This window comes from Aythya marila (genome assembly GCF_965140915.1).
Source record: "Aythya marila genome assembly, chromosome: 9".
NCBI lineage: Eukaryota > Metazoa > Chordata > Aves > Anseriformes > Anatidae > Aythya > Aythya marila.
This window is the reverse complement of record NC_139050.1, coordinates 16,989,084-17,014,308: the sequence shown is the minus strand read 5'-3', so window position 1 is coordinate 17,014,308 and position 25,225 is coordinate 16,989,084. Positions and strand designations below refer to the sequence as shown.

At 48.8% G+C, this 25,225-nt stretch overlaps 1 protein-coding gene across 2 annotated transcripts in view; it reads right to left on the bottom strand.

Moving 5' to 3' along the window:
* The window catches only part of DIS3L2 (DIS3 like 3'-5' exoribonuclease 2), a 188,458-nt gene that overhangs the window by 37,466 nt on the left and 125,767 nt on the right, over positions 1-25,225 (bottom strand). For both annotated transcript variants that reach the window (XM_082766823.1, XM_082766824.1), the window contains one exon: positions 23,586-23,819. In XM_082766823.1, coding sequence (XP_082622949.1) covers positions 23,586-23,819 — 234 coding nt within the window. The remainder of the gene's footprint in view (positions 1-23,585; positions 23,820-25,225) is intronic.

The following is a 25,225-nucleotide window of genomic DNA, read 5'->3' as shown; positions in this document are numbered from 1 at the left end:
GCTTGGCGTATTGCTCAGTCCCACTTCTGAGAGGGGTGCTTGAGGCAGGACTAGCAGGGCCAGCTGGGGACGTTTCGTCTTACTTGACATCTCTGCAGCCAGGCAGCAGCTCCAGCCTCTCCAGATGCTCCGACGGTGCACAACAGATGCCCCACAGGAGCAGGAGGTCAGTAAGAAACAAGCAACTTCCCCCAGAGAGGCGAGCGATCACCTTGCTTTGACAGAGGCAGAGGTCACTTGGCTACAACCTGAGTCCCCCTGGGTCAGGGAACTGAAGGAAGGACTGGGAACTCCCCAGGGCCATTTTCCTGGGCCAGGTTTTCCAAAGTTTTCCTGCCAGAACACCAGAAGGAAGGTCTGAGCCAAAAGGGACAGCAGTTATCACAGCCACGGCTCCACACGCCCCGGTGCTCTGAGGGAAGGGCATCACCACAGAGAAAAAAACAAAAGAAACCCCAAAATCAGGACACTTTGGCTACTTTTATCAATAAATCTGACTGGGACAGACCGAGGACTGCCTGAGACTTTCCTTTACAGCTCTCTCAGCTTAGTGGCCTTTGGGCTTGCGCTAGCCACACGCCGTTGGTTACAGCCCACCTGGGCCCCGTGCCCCCTGCAGCACTCGGGGCCGGAGGCCGCTCTGTGTGAGGAGGCAAGTGCAGGGGATGGGAAGGAAGGAAAAGGGCTGGGAAGGAAAACAGCCTTGTTTGGACAGCCTGAATGGGAAAGCTCCGGGGGAACCAGGTATGGGAGGGTGACCTTCTCGCTATCTGGAGGGGACAGGGTCCCGTGGATCCTGCCTAGCCAGAAAGAAAAGATCACAGTTCCCTAAGATAATGCGTTTTCAGCTTTCTGTTATTTTAACCCTTCTCTCTCTGGCTATGGCATTCGAGACAAACACAACACACCCTGCTTGGCAGGCTCCGTCTTCTCTGCTTACCCACCCGTGCCAGGAAGGGCTGAGGGCTGCGTAACGGGGACCAAATGTGCCCGCCCGGGGCACTGCTGCCAGGCAGGTGGATGCTGCTGTCACCTGCAGCGACAAGAGCAGCAGAAAAATAAAAAAGAGCAGTCGAGGCAGGTAGGAAAGGACCAGCTGAGCACTGCCAGGAGGCAAGCTGGGATGCAGAGACTGCTTCCTAAGCTTAAAGCTGTCCACACCCACCCAGCACGGTGCTGTTGGGTCCCCTCTGCTGTTGGAGCCCTGCTTGGACCATCCTGGGCCATGTGGCCACGTCTGTGCTGTCATGTTCAGCTACAAGGGTGCTCATGGTCCCAGTATCTCGGTGCTTTGGAAGAGATCCCCGAGAGCAAAACTCAGGCATCTTTTCCTGCCAGCCCCCTCCCAGCTCTCTGCACGCCCAGCGCTGCTGCTCCTTTCTGGCCCCATCTCCTCCAGCAGCCGCCCTTTCCTCCTGCCTTTGTTCCCCAAGCACATCACCAAACCTCTGCTTCCTTCTGAACCAAGGAAGGTTGCAGGGCAAGGCTGGGGATTGGAGAGATGTCAGGAGCCGATCGACCACTTTATCCTTCCTCCGATCTGACTTCCACTGCAGCAATGTCACGAGACATCCCGAGCCCCCCAGACAGGCAGAGACCTACAAACCAAACAAGCTTTTGCAATACTCCCTCTGGCACAGCTCTAACTCTTAACCAACTTGACAGCATTGCTCCAGCACTGCAGGCTGCTTTGAAGCTCTTTTTCTCGTGTGTGTCAGAATGCAAAGACTTGCCGTGAAGCCAGCGAATAAATACCAGGACAAAGGAAAGGCCACTGTTGTTCAAAACATAGGATTTGGTGCCTGCAGGGACAATGAGGGAACTCAGTTTTCCTGCAGAAACAAGTGCAGAGTGACCCCGTCACGAGGAAGGCTGGTCAGCATTAAACGCAGGAGATCATTTCATTTTCCAGGACACTGCTGGGCTTCGCTGGGAGAGGAGGGGGAGAGGAAATCTCCCAGCGCTGTGTGCGACTGGGCTTGCACTGCCCCCTTCAGTAGCGTCGCCCCGAAGCTCTCGCACGCTAATAAAGATCCCTTTCCACTCCGATAGCTCTGCACATAAAGAGACGCCCGGCGTGGTGTGTGCGAGGACTCGATGGGAAGGGGAGCTGGAACGGAGCCACGCTGCGAACAGAGCCGCTGCCTCCCAGGCGAGCCCCATCAATAATTGAGATGTCAGAGGCGTAGGGAGGTGCGCGAATAAGAGCTGTCAGAAGGAGTAATTGGGATCTGCGAGGATACGGTGATGGATAGGCTCGCTCGCTACCAGGCGCAATTGCAATACACCCAAATTGAAGAGGAGCAGGGCGCCGAAATTCACAGGGGCAGGCAGTTTGATGGGCTGGATGTAGTTCCCTCAGTGAAGGAGAGCATTGCACCCATGGAACCAAACAGGAGCGGGCACACAGCCTGGCCACTGGTGGACGGAGCAAAAGAAAGTATTTACAGCAATGTGGCCGATCCCTGCAACATTTGGTGCAGGCTCGAGGTGAGGGTGGTGCCACCTCCTTGAGGAAAGTCACCTCCTACCCCTGGTGGTGCTGGGCACAGAGGGCAATGGCTCCAGTCTACGTTGGCAACATCCTCCCACTTGCTACATCCCAAAATCCAGCAGGGGATGCAGCTGGCTGGCGGTGGGACAGCCCTTGCTCCTCCATCCATCAGGCACCGATGTGCTGAGGGTTTCCACACGCTCCCTCCCACATAGCCAGAAGACATCAGGGAAAGCAGAAAGGCTCCAGGCAGCTGCCCCACGCTGCACGGACAGCTCTGGGCTTCCTGGTCCCTGCAGGGACCCGGTGCCCCACTGAGCAGCCAGGTCTTGGTGGGGTTGTAAGGGAAGCTGGCTGTATTTTGGGGATTCTCCATTACCACAGAGGCCAGAAAGGGGGAACGGTGCTCTCTACTCTGCCTTGGACCTCCAGGCTTGCCTGGGCTTTGGTGCAGCCAGCAGCCATCCTCGTTTTAAAGAAAGTTTCAGACCTGCAGCAATTAGGGGCCCAGTCATGCGATAAAGCCTGGTAGCTCCAACAAGGAGAGAGCGCGAGGAGCAGCCTTCTGGCTGCTGAAACGCTGCCAGTACCTATATTGACTCGGCTGGGCAAATTCTGCATGCCCCTTGAGTAAATGGTTTGGCTCGGATCCCCCCCTTGGCTCTGAGCACCAAACCTCCGTCATTAGACTGAAAGTTTTCTCTGCACATGCAGGGTTTCAGAGGTATTATCAGTTCAGCCGAATAACCAGGTCAACGGTTTCAAACGTCCCGGGTTCGGGTCAACACGAGGGCATCGTGCTGCTGCCAGCCTTGGTTCTACTGTTCGAGGTAATTCCTCCAACGGAGTGGTATTCAAGCAGAAAGAGAGCACCCAGGGCAAGGAGGTGAAGCAGAACACGAGCCTGCACAACAAAACCCAGGGGACTGGATCTAAAGATTATACTGAAAACATTCTCCTGAGAGGCAGGGGGTCTCACCTGCCCTTGGCACTCATACAGTTATAACCCCATCTGCACGGAGGTCTGAAAAGACTGGTATGGGCTCCCTCTCAGAATAAAGGCTCCCCTCTCCAGCAAGCTCTAGAAAGCTTTTTAAGAATAAACTTAGTCATCGAGCAGGTTTTTATGCCCCTCCCAAACTTTGGTTTTGACCCGAAGAAAAAAAAAAATAACCCTGAAGTCCTGACACTCACTTTTCAAACCACAAAAAACGAGCCGTGCTCCAGTAACGTAATCACAGAGCTTTCTGGCACCTCGTCCCTTAAAAATACATCCATCTGCCTGCACACAGGCCATCAAACTCAATCTTGTTCACAATGGATTTCCCAATTCCTGCGTGCTGGAAGGGCTGCAGCGGTGCTGGCTGTGCTGACTGGATGAGCCCTTACAGAAGCACAGCCTGCAAACCTCACAGCTGTGTTTTCACTTAAAGAAGCTGCTCTTGAGCACTTCTCCCTCTGGGTCGCTTTTCGATTTGCACCGCAGATCAAAATTGCTGCAGAAAGACCCTGGGTAGAGGTTGCACTTCTCCTTGGTTGCCCCTTTCTCTAGAAGCAAAGGAGGAAGGACAGGATGGGGTAGCAAAGGAGACCTCAGAAGTCCTCCAGTGGATAAAGGCAAGGCAGGGAAGCTTGCTGCCAGCTCAACTAATGACCTGTCACGTTGGGTTGGTGTGGTTCTTCCCTTCTGGCTTTGCAGGCAGCGAAAATTTGGCCAGTCTCAGCACCTGAGCACAAACATAAAGGCAAAACCAGCTGCCCCATGAGCCTGCTCCTTGGGGAAAGTGTGCTCTAGAGGGGACATCTCTGTCAGCTGCTCTTCCTCCCTCTTCCTACCCCAGTCGTCCACTGGAGACATCCCAACCCTCGCCCTGCAATGCACAGTGGGCACAGGAAGGGATCAGCAATGATCATGCTGCACCTAGCATGCTCTACAACAAGCCACCACACCTCCCAGAGCTCCTGTGCATGAGACAACAGAGCTGAGATTACAAACTCCTTGTCAGCTTAAGCTAATTTCTCCCCTTTCACGGGGCAGAAGAACACCTGGGTGTTCATGGACAGCACAGCACAGGGTGACTTACAGCAATTCCTCTCCGCCCCTGCTTTGCTTTCGAGTCTCGAGGTCTCTCGTACAGGCAGGTTCTCTCTTACTTGCTGCAGTACAACACATCACCTCGGGTTTTTCTCACTCTGCACCACCAAGCTCCACATCTCTCTCATGTCCCTTCTGTCACAAGGCATTAGCCAGCGAGCTGCATCTATTAACAGGCTCCAAGATCCATGCATGGGGCTAAAGGAAAATGTCAACCTGAAACTCAGTCAAACCTAGGAAAAGGAGCTGAAACTCATATGGGGCTTTACTTCTGGCCTGAATCCCTGCTGCTGCCTGCAGTCCACCCAGGCAAACACAAGCACATAAAACACATCTACAGCCAGCGAATCCCTAGCAGATAGTAAGATGGGAGATAGCATTTCTCTTGCTTCTCCCCTTAAACTAACGGACCTACTTGACCAGCCTGGGACCCAAAGGCACAACGAGTTATTACTAAATTATTCCTCAGGCTGCAGCAGATCTTGCTCTCCAAGTATCTCCCCTGGGACCCAGCGAGGACTCCAGGGTCTCCCCCTCCCAGGAGCAGACACCAATTCACATTCCCTAGCACACACAGGTGCTGCTTTGTTGTCTCATAGCCCCCCAAACCTCTGCTGCAGGTAGCACAGAAATACCAGCAAGCAGCTTTTACTGGATCCTCTGCAAAGACACACGGATGCTGTCAGCCGAAGGCAAGCTGGCATTGTACCCTTGGCTTTTATTTCGCAGCTGCAACTCGAAGCTGAAGAGCCCTTCTGGGAAGATGGGGCAGGAGACAACTTTCAGCACTTGGCACTAATATAAACTTCTAATGAGTTTATTTTTAAATGCTCACACTTTGCCGGCACTGGAGGTTTAGAACACAGCACGCAATAGGCGGAGAAATAAAACCAGATTTATATAGAAAAGAGAACTGAACACTTCCATTCACGTTCTTTGTAATTTATAAACTGGATGAGCTCATTCTTTAGATGCATGATTAGGAAACCACACGACTAAAATAAAGATTATACAATTGCAAAAGGGTTTACATTGGTGGGTTAAAAATATCTTCTTCAGAAACTAACGAGTTCTGACACAGCACCGCATGCTCTAGACCACTAGGGAACTGTCAATGAAGTTAAAGTATTTTCTACACATACATCAATTTTAAAATAAAAGCAAAACATGCCTAGGAAATGCCACATAAAAAACTGTGACACCAACAAGATGCGTGCCAAATTTCACTGCTTGGCCGCTTCATGTTACTCAGAGCCTGTCTCCCAGACTCTATAAAGCGCTCCCGGCTCTTGCTGAGCTCCCAGCACTTTTTCCAGCCCTGCTGGTGCTCTGAAACAACAACAGACAATTGGATTCATCGTGTGAAGGAACTTCTCGCTTAATAACATAACAGGTCCTTCACAAGCTGGGCTTTACCTGCCTCGATAGGGTTTTGTGGCTGCAGAAAAGCGTTGTGCTTTGAAGACAGGCAACGCCTCACCGGCTTTTCCACCAGGGAAGAGTTGGGTCCTGCCCGTCCAAACGGCCTCTTCTTCACTGTGAGCTACAGAAGTTCACTTGGGAAAGCAGGAATTTGGCAGAGGAGGAGGATGAAGACTCTAATAGGAGGCTTGAGTGCAATCAGGAACTTGAAACAACCCTACGGGCTGCTAGGAAGGCATCACTGACCCTTCTCCAAGCAAACAGCTTGCTGTTAAGTAACAGCGCCCTGAAGATGAAGAAGCTGATGGCCGGAGGGCAGCGCTCTGACACCACGCACCTCATCAGAGAGGGGAAATTCCCCAGGAGAGACCAGAGGCCAACAGCAAGAGCAAAAAGCCAGAGGTCAGCTGAGCTGCTGGGACCTACAAGGGGTATGAACGGGAACAGGTCAGACCTCGTGAGAAGCGAGACGGGAAACGCAACGCTGACACCGCAGCGCCGAGCCCACGAGCACCCGTGGCTGGAGCCCAGCACCACAGCACCTGGTCAGCCTGCACCCAGCGCTGCTCCTCCAGCACAAAGTAGGTGCTAGGATGGAAAGAATCCATCGGCATCCTAATCCCTGGTTCATAGGAAAGCTCACTGTACGGCCGAGGCTGGCAGAACAGCAAATACATTCGCTGCTCTGAAAATCCCGAAGCAAACGGGTCAGCCAAAGGGGTTAAAGTAACCATGAAAAAAAGGGAATATTTCTCACTGTTAACAAGGAGAGAAACTTCAAGCATACAACTGATGTAAAATTTTCCTTAAGATGAGGAGTGTCAGCAGAGCGGACACGTGTTTCTGTATGGGGCATCTGCGGCCTGAGGGCCACTCGTGCCCAGGACCGGAGCCATCCCGCTGCCACAACCACAGCTTTCTCGCATGGAGGGCAGTACTAAAACCCACATATATGTCATTCTGATCTGATGAAGAGCAAAGCCTGAGCAGAAAGGCATCACTAAGGCATTCCTGTCCCCAAAGGATATAGGAGAGCCTGAAAAACTCAAGAAAAGCAGTCGGCGTGCTCTCTGTTTGCTTTAGATGAGAAGTGACACAACCGAGTGGAAACCTCCCTCAACTCGCTGCTCGGTATGCTGCTACTCGTGGGTACTGCACGTAGCAGGTCATTATCCCCAAATGCTCTGTTTTGTACACCTGACAGTCATCCCTGAACGCAGGGCTCAATTACCTTTGCAATTGGCACTGCTACTCTGCGAGAGCCCAAAGTCCGGAGGGAACAGCTTCCGGAGAGGCAACAGCTTCAGACACTGATTGATACCCAGCCCTGCTCAGGAGCTAACACCATGAATAAAACACAGCAAGGCTCGCAGGCAGTTCGTTTCATGGAAAAAAAAAACAAAAAAAATCAAGAACACCAGCAAAGGTAAAAGTTCAAGATGAAAGAAAGACAACATGGATTCGATGGAGAGCAACAGGACAAAGCACCCTGCGCAAAGTGCCTGATGCGTGCTGGTTTCCAAGAGCTGCTGCAACCTCCTGCCAGAGAAAACACAAAGCAGTGGCTAGGTGAAGCAGGCAGAAGGATGGGACACTGCCCTGGATGTGCTGATAGCCCAAGCCATGTGGAAACACAAGGTAAGAGCTGGGGGTGCAGAAGTGTTGGGGAATGTGGCAGGAGGATAAATGATTTGGTTTCTCTTATTGCACCTGAATATAGAAGAACTTTCCCCCTCCCCCCCCCAAGGTTTTTCCCCTTGGGGAATGCTGATACACATTTTCCAAATCAGCCCTGACACTACTTTGTGTCTTCCCGTAATGTGCCCAGTCTTTGTCATTGCTGTTGGGAGGATACGAGGAGCCGAGGGCAGATCAAACCCAGCAAATCCTATTTTCTTAAGTTTGTTAATGCTAACTGCTTCCCCTGCTAAGCCCCTAATGGAGCTGTGAGAACCCAGGAGCGCAGATTAATTCGGCGTCCAGGTACTATCTTGTGCCTGGAGGGATTTCCGTAGAGCCGCACTGGAAGACAGACGAAAGCTTGTAATACCCTCCATAGAAGAGATAAACCCATTAAAATATGAACAGCCCCTGTGCCGACACGATAAGAGCTCTGCCAGGTAACAAAGAGAGATCTCAACAGTGTGTTTCCAAGTTGAGTTATTTTGGCAAGTCGTTAAAGTGGAGCGGGGACAGGGAAGATGCAGAACGCGTTGATCGCACCGTGCTGATTTCTGCCGAGAAGCCCCGCTGTCCTTCCCCATCCTTTGGGGTGCTGCTGTGAACATCTGGCGGACCCAAAGCCCGGCCCTAGCCCTGCTGACTCGAGCCCTGCTCCTTCCCTGGGAGCGATCTGTGCTCCCTCGCTGCTTGCTGCAGCCTGCCAGGACTTGCTTGTTCCACGCACTCCTAGAGCACGAGCCGTCATTCACAAAATAGCAGGCAGCTGCTCTGCATCCTCGGCCAAAACTTCTCGCCCCAACCCTGCTCGCAGCGTGGGATGAGAAGAGAGCCCCGGCCGCACCCGCTCAGCCCCCTGCATCCCACGGAGCATCTCCTCCGCACGCCACGAAACGCCTCCTGGCATCCCGCAGCGCCAGCTCTCTCCTCTTCCCGGTTCCTTCACCAAACTTCAGGACGTGCCACGTGCTTGTAGGAGATCCCGAGCTCTCCGAGGACATCCCTGCCCGTTCCCACGGGTGACAAGAGCAGGCTGCTGCCGCCGCTCGCGCAACCACCGCTGGCTCCAGGGCTCCGGTGGAATTCCTCTGGCAGGCAGTGACCTGCTCCCGCTCGCTCTTTCCTAGGGACCTCACAGCTCCTCTGTCACAGCCTGGGAAAAGACGGAAGCGGGAAGGGATGAGGGCCAGGAGATTTGTCCCAGCGAGGCGTCGGGAGCGGGGTGGGCACCCTGCCCTCCCGCTAACCCGCGGCCGCTTCCCTCCGGGCGGCTCCGGCTCTGGTCTGGACGCGGCTGCGCTTCAGCGGGGAAGCGATTTCGGCGTGTGCACGCCTCGGAAAGGGCTCTGGCAAGGTTTGCTCTGAAAAGGTGCTGTATAAAATGTAAAGCGTTGCTGCGCAGCCAAGTTGATGTCAGAGCCCGCGACGGCGCTGTCGATCACCGGGTTGGAGCGCGGGGGGCAAGATCAGTGATCTTCTTCCAGCCCGCCTGCACAGCAGGCTGTTCACAACCCTCTATTCCGCACTGTTATTTAACATATGGAAGGGCCTCGACATGGTTTATGTTCAGTAGTTGTGGTTTCCAAGCAGTATTGCATTTCTTCAAAATGAAGATCCATAACATTTTAAAACTATTTTTAAAGCCGGTCGCAAATCTGCAATCTTCTACGTCATCCCTCCTTCCTCCTATCAAACCCAGAGCGTAACACACATTCGCAGGGTATCGGCAAGCTCACACATGGGAGCTCAGCTGCAAGAAACCCTGCATGCTAACACAGAGACACACACACGAAAGCTCAAGACTGCGATTCAGTTCAGTCGGGACAAGCCATGTTTAAGGTTTCAAAGCCATCCGGGATGCATTGCACTGCTCAGAGTTGTGGGTACCAGCACACGGGGAGGGAGAATCGAAGAACTGAGCCACCCCGGGAGGTATTTATTCAACGATCTGCTTCAGCAAGTGTAAGAAAACTAAAAGGTTTCCTGCCTCTGGGAGTTGAGCACAGCAGCAACCTGATCGGGTATCATTCTAAAATCTCATCACTGCCTTCCCTTGCCAGGACTGACCCCATCCCCAGCGAGTCACAAGACAGCTGAATCTCTAATTCCAATTTTTAACCTATACCTCTACCCTGCAGAGCCAGCTGGGGCACAGAAAAATCTTTAGAAATCATCCTTAAAGCCCCGCTCCCCAGAAATGCCTGACTTCTGTGGACCGTGTCAGCTCTTGCAGAGAGCTCTCTGCTTTTTTGCAGCACTTCTGCATAAATCAGAGTTTCCAGCTTCCCAGCTTGATGGACTCGTGGCTTTGTTGGGTTAATTTTGTCCGGTCAGTCCTGCCATTGGAGTTGTCCGTACCAAAGCAGTAAGCTTGAAAGGCAGAAACCAACACCATATTTTACAGAGACAGCCTCTGTAAAATTAGTTATTTATTCCAACAATATTAAAAGGAGACACGCAGCTTTCTCGGTCGTTTTTCCATTCGTAGTATTTTGTTTTGTTTTTTTAAACCCAGGAGCCTAATCCTTAATTTCTCTGTGGAAAGGATGGAAGAAAAAGATCACAGGGATGAAGGATCAGCCTCCTAGAGCATCCACTGCACCGCTTGCTCTTTGGAGAGCTTGCCGGGCTTGTTGCTGGGATTTCTGTTTTAAATACATTCTGGAAGTAAATAAATAAAAATATCTCCAGGGGTCTGCCTTAGCTTCTGAAGGAGCCCCAGACAATGCACGGGAGGCCAGAAAGGAGCCAGTAAATTCTAAGAGTGTAGAACAGGAGAAGGGATTAAGCCTGGTGATTAAATTAGGCGACGCATGAATACATTCCAATGCACAACATCACTCAAGCGCTGGACAAAACATATGGCAACAATGGAAAGCGCTGCCCATGAGGTCACCTTTAATGTGATTAGCCATGGACGCCCGGAACGAGCTCTCCCCAAGTACCAGCGTGCTGACCCCCACTGCGCGGGGCCGCCAAGCACCCCCGAAAGCCTTTGAGGCCCCGAATCCCGCACCGACGGCTGCTGCGTGTTAAGGGACGTGCCCAAGGCCATTGAAAGGGGGACAAAACCAGGGCACCAGCGGGAGCTGTCCCCGGGGTGTCCCGAGTGACAGCCGGGTCACCCCGCGGGCTCCCTCGTCCCGCTTGGACTTTTCACCTCGGCTGGCACCACATCCGCCGGCACGGCTCGCCCCTTTGAAGGGGGAGAAAGCGCCTCATCCATCACTGACACGAAGGGAGTTAATTCACTCCTTTACAACTGGAAAGGCTGCTGCTGCGAGCAGGAGGGAGCGCAGGAAGAGTAATGAAACCCAAAAGGGAGCCAAATGATGCTTTCCTCTGCGAGAAGCCAGCGCTGGCAGCGCTTGCTGCTGGCACGGCCCGCGGTGGGTGAAAGGAGACTCTTTTGTGGTATGCCATTAGCTACTTCCAAGGCTTCAGTTCATGTTTACCACAGCCACTGTGTTACTTCACTTGGTATTTTTTTCCAGTCCTGTTGATTGTACTGCAGAATTGACTGAGTTCCTTTGGAAGTCTTGCTCACGGAAAGCAGAAACAAATTGCTTTGCGGACTCTTTTTTTTTTTTCTTCCCTAAATCTAGCCTCACACTGCTTTCCCTAGACTCAACCTAGGGCTGAAATCCCCCCTTAAAGCTGAAAATAAAGGTCCCTGCTCAGCTCTGCTCACTCCAGTTATCGCCCAGCTGCTGCCACACTGCATGGGGACATGGGTGCCACTGGCATTGGGAGCGGGGAGCGATGCTGCCGCGACTGCACTAGAGGGCATCTGGCACCCTGGCATTTCTCCACGTGGTGCAACGCTGCAGCTAGGTCCCGTAAAACCCCATTACAGCAAGATAGCAGGTTGTCTTGTGGACTGTAATGAGAAGAAATGCTCAATGAGATTCAAGATAACCTTGCGCGAGTCCCTTTGCCTGAGCGCCGCGCTGTAATCAGGTGAGCCCTTCAGACTGCTGAACTCTTCCCCAGTGGACCTTGGCGGACTTGTCGGAGGTCATGAGGTTCCTGCAGGCCTTTGGTATTTCAGATTCCAGGCAATGACTAATCAGGGACACGTGAGAAATGGGCCCAAGGGCAAATTTCTTCCACGTATTTTGTATATGCATGGCTAGGTGGGTGAAAGGCATGGAGACAACCCCACGAGAGACTCGCTCCAATTACGCAGGTCCCAAAGTGCAGTGACAAAGCAATGACAAACACGGCACAGGACCATTGCCAGCTGAGCTCCTGCTATTGCCAGGAAAAAGAAAGGATCCTCTCCTAAAGCCCTTTCTAGATTTACATTTCCAGGATGCCATAGCTGCAGCTCAACCCTTGGCAAAGCACGTTCCAGGCAGCAGCGCACAGTCACGGCTGACATTCAGCATGCTGTGAAATCCCTCCCTGGCAGAAGGAAGAGTCGCCAAGGATCCTTCTAATAGATCTAATAGAGGAGGACCACGCAGCCTTTGACAACATCTATCAACGTATTTCCAATGAGACAAGGTACACTGGGTTGTATGCTAGTTCTAACAACATTTGGGGTAGCATTTCCATAAAGGAGGGTAAGAGCTTTGCTTTTGGACAAAGAAAAATAATATCCTCCTCAAATGCAGCTCTTCAAGACAAAAATTAACCATGGCTGGGTGATGTAGCTGTGGTCGCACCCTTTTTTGGCTGCTTCAGCTCTTCCTAGCAAGTCTTCCCCCTTTGAATTTCATTTTGTACTCATCACTGTAATCCCTATCACAAATGCTATTTTGTACGAAATACTGACCCTCGGAGCTCAGTCCGAAGAAAACTACAAACAGTAAGAGCAAGGATAAACCAGGCCCAGGTGCACACTGAGCCAAAGCTGTGCAAAGCAAAACAACAAACAAACAAACGCTAACTCAAAGAATTTGGTTGTAAGAGCTGCCTTTTCTTCAACCATTTTCCTGGTGGGTTGAGGCCCAGATGATGTTATTTTGCCCAACTGCCTGGGGGTTGAGGCAGGTTCCCTCTCTGCTGCAGTGCTCAGCTGCAGCTGGTAGCCATGAGTTCAAAAGAAAGAAGGTCATCAAGTTCCGCTGCTTCTCCCTACAAAACGGGCAGATGAGGGCATGTTTCACACCTCCATCTGCTGAATGTCTTCATGCCAAGAAGCCTGCACATCATTTTGTTGGTCCCAGCCTCTCTTAGTGTTTATTGTCTGCTCAAGACTTTACCCAGCTTCTTGGGTAAAAGCAGCCACAGCAAGCCCTGCCCTGAACCAAGATGACTGATAAAAGAGGATGGGAAAGCTCCCAGAGAGATGCTTAAAAGTCCTTGGGCACTGAACAATAGCATTACTCCTGCATGGAGAACCTCAGAGCTTAAATGGGAAAAGGACCGAACAATCCCAAGCAAGAACTCCCTGTGAGTGATGTTCATCCCACAGGGTTTTATACTGTTTTGCATTCTTTTAAGAAAAAACTCACCTGTCTGCTGCCTCAGTAAGCTGCAACAGCACCATGTTCGTGATCTTTAAACTGATTTCAAGGAACCTGTACAAATGCTTGAGAATTTGAAAAGAGAGAACCATGATGAACGAAGAATCTCAGGTTGGTCCCCCAAGTAAAGGTTATTTGACAGCAGCACCCCTTGGCACCGTGTTATGGATCCATCCACACACCTACCTCTCACTCCTACCTAAACATGAGAAACCACTAAATCTCCAGCTCATTCAATCACCTATACATTACGCACTAGCTTATTTCAAAAAAAAAACAGAAAAAACAATGACAAAAAAAAAAAGAGCAGGGAGATGTGAGCACAGTATTAAAGACTATCAACCATCACTTTCAGTAATGTTTGAAAATAATAAAAAACAGAGAGTTGAAGTGAAAATTCAAAACCTCAAAGTAATTTCAACCATACATACATGAGAAGGGAAAAGTTTATACATGATGCAACAGAAAAAATGACTCACTTTCCTAAATGCCAAAGCCTGGTTTAGTTCATTCTGTCTTCTATACCTGTTAAACACATCACTGAGAGAAATCATTTAATAAATTGCATTTTTTTAAATCCCTTTTTAGCCATTTAAGCATTTTATTTCCTAGTATTGTGGGTGAGCCTCTACTCTACCATGCTAATTAAAAGCAAAGCGCTCGCTGGATCAATGGAATTCTCTCCGGAAAGAAAGGAGAGGCTTGAGATTAAAACAGAGACCTTGAAATTGAGGTGAAACTGCAGCCTTAAAGCTAATGCAAAACCTCCTGTTGATTCATGGGAGTGAGAATGTCTCAATCAGAGGGCTGATCTCGGCACTGCCACCAGACACCCAATAAGCTGCAGCTCCGCAGTCCCCCAAGGGAAGCAGGATCAGAGGGCTCAAGCCCCACGGCGCAGCTACTTTATTTCACTTGTCAAGGAAGGCCCAAATTACATTTTGTTTCATTCCGGCTAGATTGGTTTTTAAAACAAACAGACAAAAGTGACTGCTTGGTTAGTTTGTATTGCTGTGACAAGAACAAGTTTAAGTCCAGTTAAAGGCATTACCACAAAAACCCTTCGCTGTGATTTTGCACGGGTGGTTTCTTCCAGCTGTCTGAAGTCTCTCAAGCCACTCGGGCTCAGCACACTCTCGAGACTCCTTTCTCACCGCCTCTTGCTTCATTTTCAAGTGACCAGCAGTTTAACAGGAGCCCGTCTCAGATGGGAAACGGACTGCAACCGACCCAGCTGGTAATTAATCGGCAACACATCTCCCACCAGCCCAAATCCAAACAGAAGAAGGCATTGCCTTCAGAGAGTATAGTTTAATACCTCCATCAAGTTTTCAGGCATGGACAATGCAACAACTTGTGAATACTGATCACTGGGGAGGAATCAGAAGCTGTGTCTCGAGGTGGGAGAAGGCAGTGACGGCGAGCACTGTGCCTCATTTACAGCCGAACGCAGCACCGCACAGAGGAGCACAGGCAGGCAGGTTTTTATGAAATCCCAACTATTGACAAATCCTGAAAACAAAGTGCAACACGGACCAGCAACCTTATCTGAGATGTCATGCCTCATGGTCCCATTTTACGCAATTACGTATTCAGGGGAAATCTCCACTGAATTATGCTCACATGCTAGAAGAACTTCCTTATTACTGTACGAAGATGGGGAGAAGCGCAAGATAAATGATCTAGACTACTGAAGACAGATTCACAGTCATTTGCTTTCAAAGCGAAAGCAACGGGTTGCTCAACAAAATGCAGTCCCAGTGAATCACTGCAAACTTTAGCAGGGCTTATCGTTTCAGGAGGCATGGGCTTGGACTTGGAATGTTAAAAGATAAACCCAAAGATAAACCCCAAAATGGGCTTGAGCAGGCACTGGCTTCTTCAAAATAGTCAAAATGGGCTCCATCCTCAGCTTGGCTGCTGGGATCTTGGCTACGACTCTGGCAGTCTCATTTCAGAGGGCTCTGGAAGGCACAGGTGCTCTCTGAGCTTCTTTGTACTTCAGCATCTGTATGTAATAGATGAGGAAAGATAGAGTGTCCCAGTATTTAGGATGAGTGACCATGCCCAGAGACATTTTATAAAATGAGCTGTGGTCATGGAAAGCAAGAATCCCCCCCACCCCACCCCTGCTCTCACTTTGGAATTGAAATGAGAAGTCACAGAACTGCAATGTCCGAATCTTTCATCTCGTTCCAAATGTTGTCCTTTGTCATTATACAATCAGCCTTTCTTCCATTTACTGTTAGGTGAAACAGAGCTGGCTCTGACAAAGAGCTGCTGCATCCTCACCTATGGCAGACTGATCACATTTGAAGTTGCATCACTCAACACACGCTGAGTCCATCTGAAAGAATGATGGATTAGCCACGCAGTCAGCAATAATTAATACCTGGGAAAAAAAAACCCTTGTCAAGTCTCCGTTCAAATATGTGATAAATGGAAACTGAAACAACAGAAGACTTTCTGATGACGTCTGTTCATCGCTAGTAAGAAAAACATCAACTGGAAGGCAGGACACTCTGGGGCAAAGATTGCTTCCTCAATAGAAAAGGCAAAATCAGAACTTTGTTCCAACACTCACCCCACGTGCACCTCTACACAAACACATGTTTTCCTGGGTTTTGTGTTATCTGTCTTGCTGTTGGAGATACTGGAGAACCCAGTTTGTTTTTACTTCATTGAGAACCACTTTCTCCGCCCTTTTTCCTTCCCTTTTGAATATAATCAGTAGAAGAAACTTCCTCTTCCTACCACCTTCAAAAATACCAAAGAGATCTGCTCAGGTGGATGAAGCACTGAATTCTCTGTTCACATTAGCTAACAGCTTCATTTTTAAGACACATTCCTTCACATTAAGCACCTGCTACAGATGCCCCCTTTATCCCCTAGAGACATTGGGCACTACCTGGGGTCCCTGTGAGCAATTGACCCCATGCTGCCTATCACACAAGCATGGGCAAGACCCTCCTATTCTGGCTAGTCCAGGAAACCAAGAGGTGTCTACTTCTCGTGTGAATACTTCCAGCCTTACCAGCAAGCAGCACGTGATGACTGCCAGCTCATCCCCTTTTCATAGCTTAGCAGCAACTGGATTCATTTGATGGAAGAAGCCAAGCAAATTGCAAAGTGTGATGAAGCAGTGCCCACTGAACTGTCCTGTTTAAGCACAACAGACCTCCATGGGACAGCAGCACGCCAGCTGACACACGTAGGCAAGCTCTGCACCACCAAAGCGCAAGAACTAAAAGGACTGGGGAGAGTGAGACCACTTGAGAGACCACTGCTCAATTCTGGGTTGCAGAGAAGTGCTGGCCACCGTTAACACCTTCACACTGATGTGGCTTTTTGCCCTGCTCTGGGCTGAGAAGTACCTGCTGGGGAGCTAGGATGAAGGACTGACCTTAACAGTGCCAGCAACGGGAACAAACAAAAACCCAACGTTTTTTATTTAATAGAAATAAACTGGCAGGAATAAACATGAGCGGATGAGAATGATCAGCTCTGGCCTGAGGCACCGGATTTAGCCTGGGAATCAGGAAAAGGCCGTGCTGCCAGCTCTGCCACTGACTCACTGCGTCAGCTCAGGCACTGCTTCACCTCCGTGCCTTTCCCATCGCCTGGGAGGATGGAGCCAGCCCCCCCTCTGATACCTGCTCTGCTGCTGCTGGCAGACCTATGAAGCTATTGCTGTGACAGATAGCGTATCAAAATTAAAGCATAAGACTCCTTTTTTTTTTGAGGAGCTTCCGAGTTTTCAGGTATATCATGGATTTGGTAAAACTAATGGGTTAAGCTGTGTTTGTTTATGAGAAAACCACTTGTACATGAACAGAGAACTTGAATATCTGAGCTAGTGGCTGAGAAACTCTAGCAAGAATAGAGAAGGTCACAACTCAAACTTGCATTACGGATGGTAAATCAAGGCCAGAGCACTACTGTGTGGGGAGCTCCTTCCCAAACGTACTTGCCCAGGCATCTGGCTGTGGTGGCTCCCAGCACAATGCTCTACAGCCGAGCCCTGCGCTCCAGCGCTCAGCTCCCCGCTCCTGCCGGAGCCAGCTCAGCCACTTCACCACCTGCTCCTGCTGCGACACAGCTGCTCAGCTCTAAAAGAACGATCAGGGAACGGCAGGATATGTGCAAGGACATCAATCCTGCTCACACCCCTGGGAGGACTTCATTAAAATCCCAGGGCAAAAGACCCACCACAATTAGATTCTGAGGGCTTTCTACTCAAAATCCTGATTGAATCGAAATATCTTAAAACCTACCGGCACCCCAACCATCTCCATGCAAGCAGGAAGATGCTCAGCCAGCACAGACCCAACTCCCTAACACGATCCCGCAATGCCTCCCTCCTGCGTGTCTCCTCAGTGTGTGCGCAAATTGCCTGACCCGAGCCACTCGCTGCTCCTGACGACAACGATGACATTTCATGTTGGCCTGCAAAGCACCACGATCCCCTCTGGTATTGGAGGAAAGACGTTTTGAAAAACATTTCTACCTCGCTAATGCACCTTTGCAAATGCATTTTGATTACTCCTGCAGAGAAGAGCAGGATCGCCCAGAAGATAGCTGTGGCCTTAGATGCTCGTTTTGGTTTATTAACTGGGGCTATGCAAAAGACTTAAAATCCCCAAAGGAAATTAACCTCCAAATATATCTAACATCTCCCCAGCTGCCTAATGTATCACACAGTCTAAGCAACTGTCCGTAATGATCGTGTAGCACCTGCTGTCCCCATTCTGTGCATCAGCGATGTCTCTTTAGCCAGACATCAAAGAAAAGCAGCAGACAATGGTGGAATTGTGATAGGAAGTGAGCAGTGAAAGCTCCTTGTCAGTCCGTATTTCCATTTATCTTGCAGTGCTGTATGAACTCATCCTGCCTCATGCACTGTTGTAGCAGCTTCTTTACCAAGAAAGATGCAAGGACAGCCAGGAGGCAGTTGCTGAGCAAAGACACTTCCTCTGCAAAAAGGTGTGTGCGCTGGGAGCGTGCAGGAAGGGACAGGCAGCAGCTGTGGCTGGAGAAACTCAGCATCACATCAGGGAGTGCTCTAGCCAGGATGGCCTTCCTGCCCTATTTTAATACGTGATTCAGATCACACTGTCAGGAAAACACAGGTGCCTTTAGTTAACTGAGGTCCACACAACATTAGAGCCCTTTGCTGTCCCATTGCCCAGCATTCTCACTGGAACTAAACATCAGTTCTGACCCAAAGTGCCTCCCGTTGATATACGGATATGCTGAATTTAGAGCACCATGACTGCTTAACCACGGTAGAAACATTTACTGCTTCCTTATAGCAAAAAGAAAAGAAGATCTGTATGCTTATCAAACAGATACGAGACTGGAAATATGACATAAACAATTTCCCATAATTATTTCCAGCAGTCATTCTTATTGGAAAATGTTAATGGTGGTAGTAATTAATCTCTGACTCTTGAGATTTCCAATCAAACAGCATTAGCAGGAGCTACTGTCTAAAATTGTGCTCCTGTCCTATCCCATTAGCCGCAACTAAACACAAAATTTCCCAGCATACAATGTCACATCCTGCACGTACAATGTACCTCTTCCTCTTTATTTTCTACGTGTGGATGGCTTGAGCCAACTTCTCAGAACTGTTGGCATCCAGTACGTGACGTCTATTCTGAGAGCTCGTGTGACATATGACAGAGCATTTTGCAGCTGGCCTGCTGCTAGCACACGTTCTTGTATTTGGGGTGTTTACGCTTGTTTTTCTGCTTCCTGCAGCAGCAATGCTCTATTACTTCAGGAGTCCCACCAATTTTAATTAAACACAGCTATTCTCAAAGATCACTTATTACCTTATGCGCAGCGACCACTGGATAGGACCACAGGCAAGGTCTCCAGCACACGCAGAGGTACACCGGTACAATTTCTACTAACCTTTAAGTTATTCAAAACGATAAGAAACCCACAGGGAAAAGCATGACGAGATGGCACAGCACGCAGACTGAGAGCAAGCAGAAGTGAGACCACTTCACTAGCAATTCAGTCCTTAAATTTGCATAACAGTATCATCGTTGCCATCTTTATCCTTTTTTTTTTTTTTTTTGCATTCACCCACAAAGCTGAACACCTGTTGTGCAGCAAACAAGGAAACTACGATTCTGTTCTAGCGAACAACTTGATGCCACTAGCAAATGTGAATGCACTTTGGGTTGTTCTCCCAATAATTTTGGCCCAAGCCAGTGTTTTGGGCACGCAGGTGTAAGTGCACTGGCAAAGGCAGAATCACGGGCACAACCAAAACCACCACGCAGCTCACCCAGTTGTCATAGAGATAGATCAGCATCCTGGGGTATTCTTATTTTAAATACACATTGAAATCCTTGTTAACCTGTCTCTTTGTAGGCATCTGTCCTGGTGATTCATTTATAAACTGCTGAGGCCAAAAAAGAGAACCATTTATCAGCACGTCTCCTCTACGCAAGCTCCTCGAGCTGAGGAGTTTTTCTGCAAACTTGATGGTTCTTTAAAAGCAGGTTTCTATCTGATCTCTGGCTAGTGTTTGTAAAAGCTGTGGTCTGGGGAAGTGAGCCAGCTTCAAAGTAACATGGCCAGGAAAAAAAAAAGTTGTGGGGAGTGCTCACTTTGGTTTTTAAACCAGGTCAGATCCCCACTCCAGTTACAACGTGGGTACTCCAAGGGCTGCAAGGAGAGCAGCAGGGTGGCATTGCATGGTCTGGAGCCGGAGGGAGACAGGGTGCAGACAATAGTGTAAATATCTGACTGGTTTTTCCTCAAAGCCACAGCAGAAGGCACCTCTTGCCTTTACTTCTCAAAGCCGCAGGTCCAATTGAGAAGGCAAAGAAGTACATTAATCTCTGTCTGTGTGGACAAAGTTTCATAAGCTCCTTAGCAGCTGAAGGTGCAAAGACTTTAAACCTTTAAAACTTAGTGCTGAGCAGCCTTCTGGAGCTAGCAAGCTGGAAGGCAGCACAGGAAACCATATTCTAGGGAAAAAGCCCCAGAAGGGGGCTATGGGATCAGCAAGATCCCATGGAGGAACAGGCAAAGAAGCAAAGGTTGCAAAGAAGGTCCTCAGACTCGAGGAGCAGGATTCCCCTCCTACAAACCTCTGCAGGGGCATGGAAGGAAATGGGGGAAAAAGAGTGGCAGGTATGTAGGTCGCCACCAGACTGGGGCAGGAATTAAAAAATTTCACAGCCCTAAAGGCACACATATATAGTGATACTGAATCCACAAATCCTTAGCTTTCACGAGCATGCACTACCTCTGTAATTTGTCTCAGGGTTTTCTGTGTGACCCAGATATCCTATTCCCAAATTTTCCGAACAAGTATTCTTCAACAGTTGAGCTAGAGATTCCTGCTTCTAAAATTACCGCTAGAAAGAAAACCGTGGGCAAGCAAATGCTGCTCTCACACTAGGTCATAAAAATCCAGCAGCAATACTCGGGCAGGAAACCTTCCCCTCACCACAACACATCCAGGCTGACACTGCTGCGTCTTACCAGAGCCCTGTCGGGTGCAAGGGGTTCCCTGGCCAACCAGGATTTCTGCTGTTATACAGGTATGCCCATGAATGGCCTCAAAAGAGAGATGTTTTTCTTTTTTGGGAATCGATCCTAAATTATAAGGATGCTATGGGGGAGATAAATATCATCCCAAAGGGGAAACTGAGGCAGGCAGGGAGAGCACCAGCCCAAGGCCACCATGGCCAGTGGCAAAGCAGGAAGGGAAATTCGTCCCCTAATGATTTTCTTAATACTAACAGGAAGCACGAGAGCACGTCACAGTGAAAAATGGCAGGGTGGAAGTCAGAAAAACCCTCATCACCGTTCAATCAGGAGTGACCCCGAGGCAGAACTCAAACATAACGCAATATATAGGAAAAGGGCTCATATCCCTTGGAAAAAAAAGCACGGGAATCATCCATGCCCAGCTACCCCCTCCCTTAATACTGTGGGATGACCATTTCCTTCACTCACATATTTATTTGGAGTCTGATAATTCATTGCCCCTAGTTTCCTGCTGGAGTTTGTCTTCCATTGTTCAGGATGTGCATTACTCAACAGGAAATCAGCGAGAGGTCCAGTGATTAGAAAGGTGTGTTTCCCATTCGGGCCCACCCTTGCTTGCCTGCCTGGGGCTGGAAGTCAGACCCGGCGCAGAACTGCATCCATGGGAACTCAAGGAAGTGGGGGAACAAAGGCAGAGGGACTAATCTCGTTCTATTAAAAGCTGCAGACTGCTTTGTCCTGCCACATACGCTGAACATGTCCACACACACGCACCCCCCTCAAATACTGTTTGCATTCAGGCCTTATTGTAACGGCTTTCTCCATGCCTTGGGGAGGGTGTAGTTTATCAAAATGCAGCTCTCAAGGCAGTACTTGAAAAGAATAAGCACGGTGAAAGTGTCCCTTGAACTAAAACACACTTCCTTCTCAAAGACCATTACTTTCACTCTGACACTTTTGCCAGAGGAGACAGATTCCACGCGGCATGAAATGCCACTTGAGAAATGCAATCCAGTTTATCATTTGGCTATGCAGCAGGCTGGCTAGGAAGCAGTCCCTTGTGATGCCCTTAGAGGCAGCTTTTAACCCAGATCTCACCACCGATGCTCCAGTATCACATCCTTAACGGCTCCATCATAACAGCACAGAGCAAAACAAACCACCGCTGATATTTTACAGAGTATTACTGGAACAGGAGGCTTCCCTGGCCAAATCCTGCCATCTAAAATGTCACAAGTGTTTTAAAAATATTCTCCCTGAGGATATTTTGATAACAGGTACTGAACTCAGACACATCTGGTGTCCATTCAGCGCAACACAATGTGACTTGTGTACCGCAACCAGAGGTTGGCCTTTCTGGAGCACAGCTTCCAGTCACCATGGGTTGTTGTTCCAGTGCAGACATCACCAAGGCTTCCCCATTAGTTCATCAATATGAAGTGCAAAGGCTGGTGGTTTTGTTTGTTTTAATGTTTCTCTAGCATTCACTGTGCTTGGAAACAAAAGCCCAGCTTATTAACCACTGTGCGATAAACATTAATGAGGGAAGCCTCTGTTCCACAAGAAGGTTAAGCAAATTCTGTAGGAGTTCAAACTGGGAGTCTGGTTTCCAAAAATTACTTGAATCTGATTTAAGAAGGGACCATTTCCTATGAGAGGGAAAGATCAAATGAGAAAAGGGGACCTTGAGCAAAAGCCCTTGGCTCCAGGCTTATTTATGTATGCCTAGCCAGTCCTTTAAGTCCTTCAACAGATTCAGGCAAGATAGCCTCAGCCACCACAATTCCTACACCAGAACATTTATCCTAAAGTATAATCATATAACCCCAACCTCCCCTACTGCAGTTCAAGATACAGATGTCTCATTCTGCCTGTCTTACACACGGGGCACATCAAATTGCCTTCTCTTCAAAACAGCTTCACCAGGCTAAGCCACGTGCTCTGCCAGGGAAGGTCGCTGCTTACAGACACTGGTTGCTCCCTCTGTACAATCAGACCACGTTTCCCTGCAACTGGAGACAATACTGCAGCACGGAATAAAATGGCAGAATTGCAACATACCTCTTACATACAATAGTCCTGTTTATACATCTCGGTACGCTAGCTCCTTTCTCAGCAATATGATTATGTTGACTCATTCTTGTTTTGCAATATGTAACAATAGAGCTTCCTCCATCAAACAGTCTCCTGGTCAGGAAGGCCACTGGGTTCTATAAATTACCAGAACCTGCTATCCACAAAACCTGTCAGAAGGCACCTTGCAGCAGCTGAATCTCAAATGGAAAAGTATTTTTGCTGCCGCGATCTAAAATATCTGGGTCTACTTATTAAGTAGAAATGACACAGACAACAATTGATACCAGATTATTTAAATTGCCCCAGACAGAAAACCTCTTCACTCGCATTTCTTCCTAAAACACACCCACTTATAAATATTAGCTTAGATTACATTTTAGTCATTTTCCCTGCCCAGAGAACTCCTATGAAAGTGGTGGAAAACATGAGTATTGCAGGCACAAGAATAAATGTGGAGGATAAGCCCTTTGCAGTGTAATGTGCGTTAAGGATATCTGGAATGCTTGATGATGAATGACACCGTCATGACTTATTTCACTGTGTAAGTTACTTACCCAGTTTACTACAGTTTCGGGATTTTGAAAAATGCTGGAAGATGGACCACTCCTTAAAAAACAGGATAATTTTTCTTTAGATTCTACTTTACTTAGTGCTTTTGGTACATAATTTGATGCCATTTTTAAGATGACATTGGCACGCACACCTGCCTTTCTATTCCAGCCTGACTCTCCCCTTGAGTTTTTGGATTGATTAGGAAGTCCTAAGGGAGTGCAACAGAGAATTGCTTCGGTGGACTGAAAGCCTCTAAGGGGCTGGATTTACTCACCTGGTCGAGGCGCAGAGCACCATCAATGAAGCGCTGTTTGCGGAGGTGCTGGGCAATCCGGTGCAGGTTCAGCACAGCTTGCTGGACCTCGGCTACTGAGTGCTGAGGGGAGACAGGGGGTAGCTCTTCAGGTGAGAACACCTTCCCAGGGTTTTCAATCATACTCTGTGCATGGTCGTAGCTTAGCTTCACACAGGAGCAGATGACTGTCCGCCCAAACCATTCATCCAGGATCTGCAAAACACAAAAGCAGAGGGAGATCTGAGGACTTACTTTACTCCCAAAAGCTTGGGAGGTTGTAAAAATATTGTAAAGAATGACAACAGACCTCAACACTGACTGTCATCTTTGAGGAAATATCTGCTCATACTGAGGCCATCAGAAGACCTTTTGCCCACATAGATTCTCTAGTGTCTAATAAGGTGCATAGGCACAATAAAATCTTTCCTTCATATAGGAAACTGGTTCATTCTCCCTCCTCTGCCTGACTTCACTCTTTTATAATGCTCATAAGAACTACAGCCCATCTGGGAGCTGAAGTCAGTCAACTGACTCAGAGCTTAATAGGTGCAGGAGTGGCAACAGACAGAGATATGTATACACAGAGAAGGCTCTTGTACCTAAAACACAGCAGAGTGCAATCCACCTCTTCAACTAAAGTCTAAACAGCAGGGCACAAGGGGCTGGCTCTGCAATACTGCCTTGCGGTGATGTCCTGTTTGGAGCATAACAGGGAGAAAGCTGTAGAGACCCCAGTGTCTGATGAGCACTTGTGAAAGTGCCTGAGAAAGATTTGGATGGGCCTGGAGGAGAAATGGCCTGTCACTGACCCCTTTTTCTCTAATCAAGCCTGTAGTGTGAGGCCCCAACTCAAGCCAGAAAGCATTCTGAGCTACAAAATTACTTTGGAATCTACAGGAAAATCATGGGTAAATCTCCAATGAAATTATTAATTAAATCAGAAGCCATTCGCATTTTAAACTCTGTAACAGAATATTGATGTAGAAGTAGCAATTCGAAATTATTCCTTAAAGCAGAAAGGATTTAGCATATTTTCAGGTGAGATATGTAAGAGTCCAACAGCTCATCTAGCCAGCGAGCAAATGCAAGGGGCAGAAGGCTCTTCAGAAAAGTGAAGAGCACTGGCATGAGGGCTCTGGAGAGGGATGCAGCCTGTGATAACCCCTTCAAAGCACAAGCGCTCAGAGAATAGAGAATAATAATTCTACCTTAGTTACAAGTGCCATCTTCATCAGGGACGAGGTAAAGCCTGCAAGTGACAGTGTCTGTGGAGAACAGCCACCTCTAAGACAAGGATATTTCTTCAGTAAGGCAAATCCTCTTCTTAAAAGGAAAGGATTGAACCCCAAGATACCTTTGCTGTCTCCCTCCCCTGTGCCCCACAACATCAGTAGGATATAACTCAGCAGCTCAGACCTCTGAAAGTTACAGCTTCTGTGTTATTTAAGCTCATTTTCAATTAGAAAGTGTCCTAACAGATGGGATGCAGCACGGGATGGCTCGGAATGTAAAGTGCTCAGACTCTCGGCTCTTGGTTATTGTGTGCCCCTCTACCTACACACAAGGAGAAAAAGGAAGAAAAAGGCAAAAAGGTGGGAAAAGAGATGATGTAAGATTGC